This window comes from Sinocyclocheilus anshuiensis, unplaced genomic scaffold, assembly GCF_001515605.1.
Source record: "Sinocyclocheilus anshuiensis isolate Anshui unplaced genomic scaffold, SAMN03320099.WGS_v1.1 scaffold1198, whole genome shotgun sequence".
Lineage (NCBI taxonomy): Eukaryota > Metazoa > Chordata > Actinopteri > Cypriniformes > Cyprinidae > Sinocyclocheilus > Sinocyclocheilus anshuiensis.
The window spans coordinates 316,057-318,477 of NW_015557119.1; the positions used below are offsets into that span (position 1 = coordinate 316,057).

Genomic DNA, 2,421 nt, shown 5'->3' on the forward strand with positions numbered 1-2,421 from the left:
ATGCATAAATATTCTTTTTTTTAAACGTTTGTTTGTTACTTATTTATTTAGTTAGTAGCTAATTAGCATACCAAACATGCCTGTTTTGCAGTTTAGACAGAATCTCACGTTAGATGTGCGAAACACTATTTCAGACATAATGTATTTAAATATGTATTTCACCAAGAATAAAACTCTCACACGTTTTATTATTTGTATGTGTTTTTTATGTAAATATTTTTTTTTTCGGATTGTAGACGCAGCTGCATGTGAAAGGGACTTTTATTTTGAACTAGTGCCATGACGTCACAAGGCTGCGCCGCTTTCCTGCATCTGTCGTGGTTCGGCTGAAGAAAGGTTTGTGTTTTTAATCATTTAAAGTGTTTAAATCGATACAACGCATTCAGTCTACTAATAGTTTTTACAGGCGATGTAACGTTAATCCATCATTACTCCGTGAAACATTGCAATAGTTTATCTAACATTAAAGATCATTATTTTGTGTGAATAAAGCGCATCAGCACATTAGTAGCAGTAAAGGTGCGTCTCCTGTCGCTCTCTGTGTACTTAATTCGCTCACTGGCAAGTACTGATGGAGAAACAGCTTTTAGAAACTCCGAGTCAATTGAATCAATTGATTCAAAAAGTGATTCAGTGATTCGAATCGTTCAAATCTCCACACGCTGCTGCTGCTCAGAACAGTGTTAAATATAACGAAAACAAACAAACACAAACGTGTATTAATAAATTACAACTTTAACAAGCCAAACAAATGTTTTCATGAACGTGTATGTACTAATATACTAACTATTAAATACCGAATATTAATTAAACCTAAATATTAAGAGTTTAATTTCCTAATTTGCTCATTATTAGCATTATTCATTGGCATATTTTGAGTGTTTTATTTATTTATGTGGTTAATCAGGTGAATTAAGGCCATTAGCTCTCAATCGGACTGACTCCAGTGCAGCTGATTTAGACGGTTCATTATTCTCATCTTTAAACAGGACAAAGTGTCCAAACTCACAGAAAAACTCCTGCTGAAGTGACTGAGACACACGTGACACACAATTATAAAGATGGAGTATATTAAAGAGGAGAGTGAAGACGTGAAGATTGAAGAAACATTCAGAGTCAAACATGAAGATACTGAGACACAAACAGGTTGGTTTTCATTCTCAAAGCTGAATTGTTTTGTCCTGTACATTCATTTGCTATTAACAGGTGTTTTTGTACCATGCTCTCCTGCAGCTTTCTCCTTATTTTCAGCTTAATTTAAAGGGGCCATGCATAATTTTTTCTTCAAATGCTCTTATATTGTTAGTAGGATTTCTACGTCAAAACTCTCATAATTTAGAAATAAAAGACTATTTTCTGATCTTATTTTAGTGCTCTTGAGTTATGTCCTATTTTATTCTTCAAGGTAAAGTGCTAGAGTAACATCTTTGCATATGAAATAAGTTACTACACGTGGAAATTTTTTAATAGTACATTTTATTTGTAATGTGTCTTTCTCAAACACAAGGCGCGACAACATGTACAAAACAAGATAACAAATCAAACCAAAAATACATAATATCAAAAATAGAATCACAGAAGTAAATCATAAGTTGAAAACTTTACTAAAAAGATGTCTTAAAAAGTTTCTTAAAACAATCCAAGTTCCTGGAATCTTTTTATTTTGAGTTGTAGTTGCTAGATAATGTACCTATGCAACCTCTGCGCTACAGTGCAATGCTGTTGTTTCATAGAATAGTTTTTTGAATGACGAGGCTTAAAGGGATAGTTCACCCAAAAATGAAAATGTGATGTTTATCTGCTTACCCCCAGGGCATCCAAGATGTAGGTGACTTTGTTTCTTCAGTAGAACACATTTGATGATTTTTAACTTCAGCCATTGCAGTCTATCAGTCGTATAATGCATGGCAATGGTAACAAAATCTATGAGAGTAAAAAAAACATGCACAGACAAATCCAAATTAAACCCTGCGACTCGTGACGAGAGCGCGTACACACCTCACGCACCAGATGAGGTGTGTATATAAGCATTTTCATCTAAACAAGTAGCAAGTCTGCCACGTTTGTTCTGACCAAATTAGGAAAAAAGCATTACCATAAATCACGCTACCAATGGTGATTAAATCTAAATGAGCTCATATCACATCAAACTGTGCATATTATTGTTACACTTTCTCAAATTATTAATGTAAACAACATCAGCATTATGTGACTGTGAATATATAGTGTGTATTAACGTGTAGATTTCAATTTCTGCACAGTCTAATCTAATTGTCATACCATTCGAATTTCATATTATAGAAATTAGAAATTATTAGAAATTATTTTAACCCAAAGAGCAAATTATGCTCTCTTCGAACTGGTTTTCTTTAAAATACAAATCTTTGTAATCCCAGGCTATCTGTAATCAGAAGCACATTT

The 2,421-nt window shown here is 33.3% G+C and overlaps 1 protein-coding gene across 1 annotated transcript in view; it reads left to right on the plus strand.

Moving 5' to 3' along the window:
• The first annotated feature begins 258 nt into the window (after nucleotides 1-258).
• LOC107677811 (gastrula zinc finger protein XlCGF8.2DB-like) overlaps nucleotides 259-2,421 on the plus strand; it is a 4,665-nt gene continuing 2,502 nt past the window's right edge. Inside the window, exons 1-2 of the mRNA XM_016472849.1 lie at nucleotides 259-336; nucleotides 990-1,146. Coding sequence (XP_016328335.1) covers nucleotides 1,062-1,146 — 85 coding nt within the window. The 5' untranslated portion in view covers nucleotides 259-336; nucleotides 990-1,061. The remainder of the gene's footprint in view (nucleotides 337-989; nucleotides 1,147-2,421) is intronic.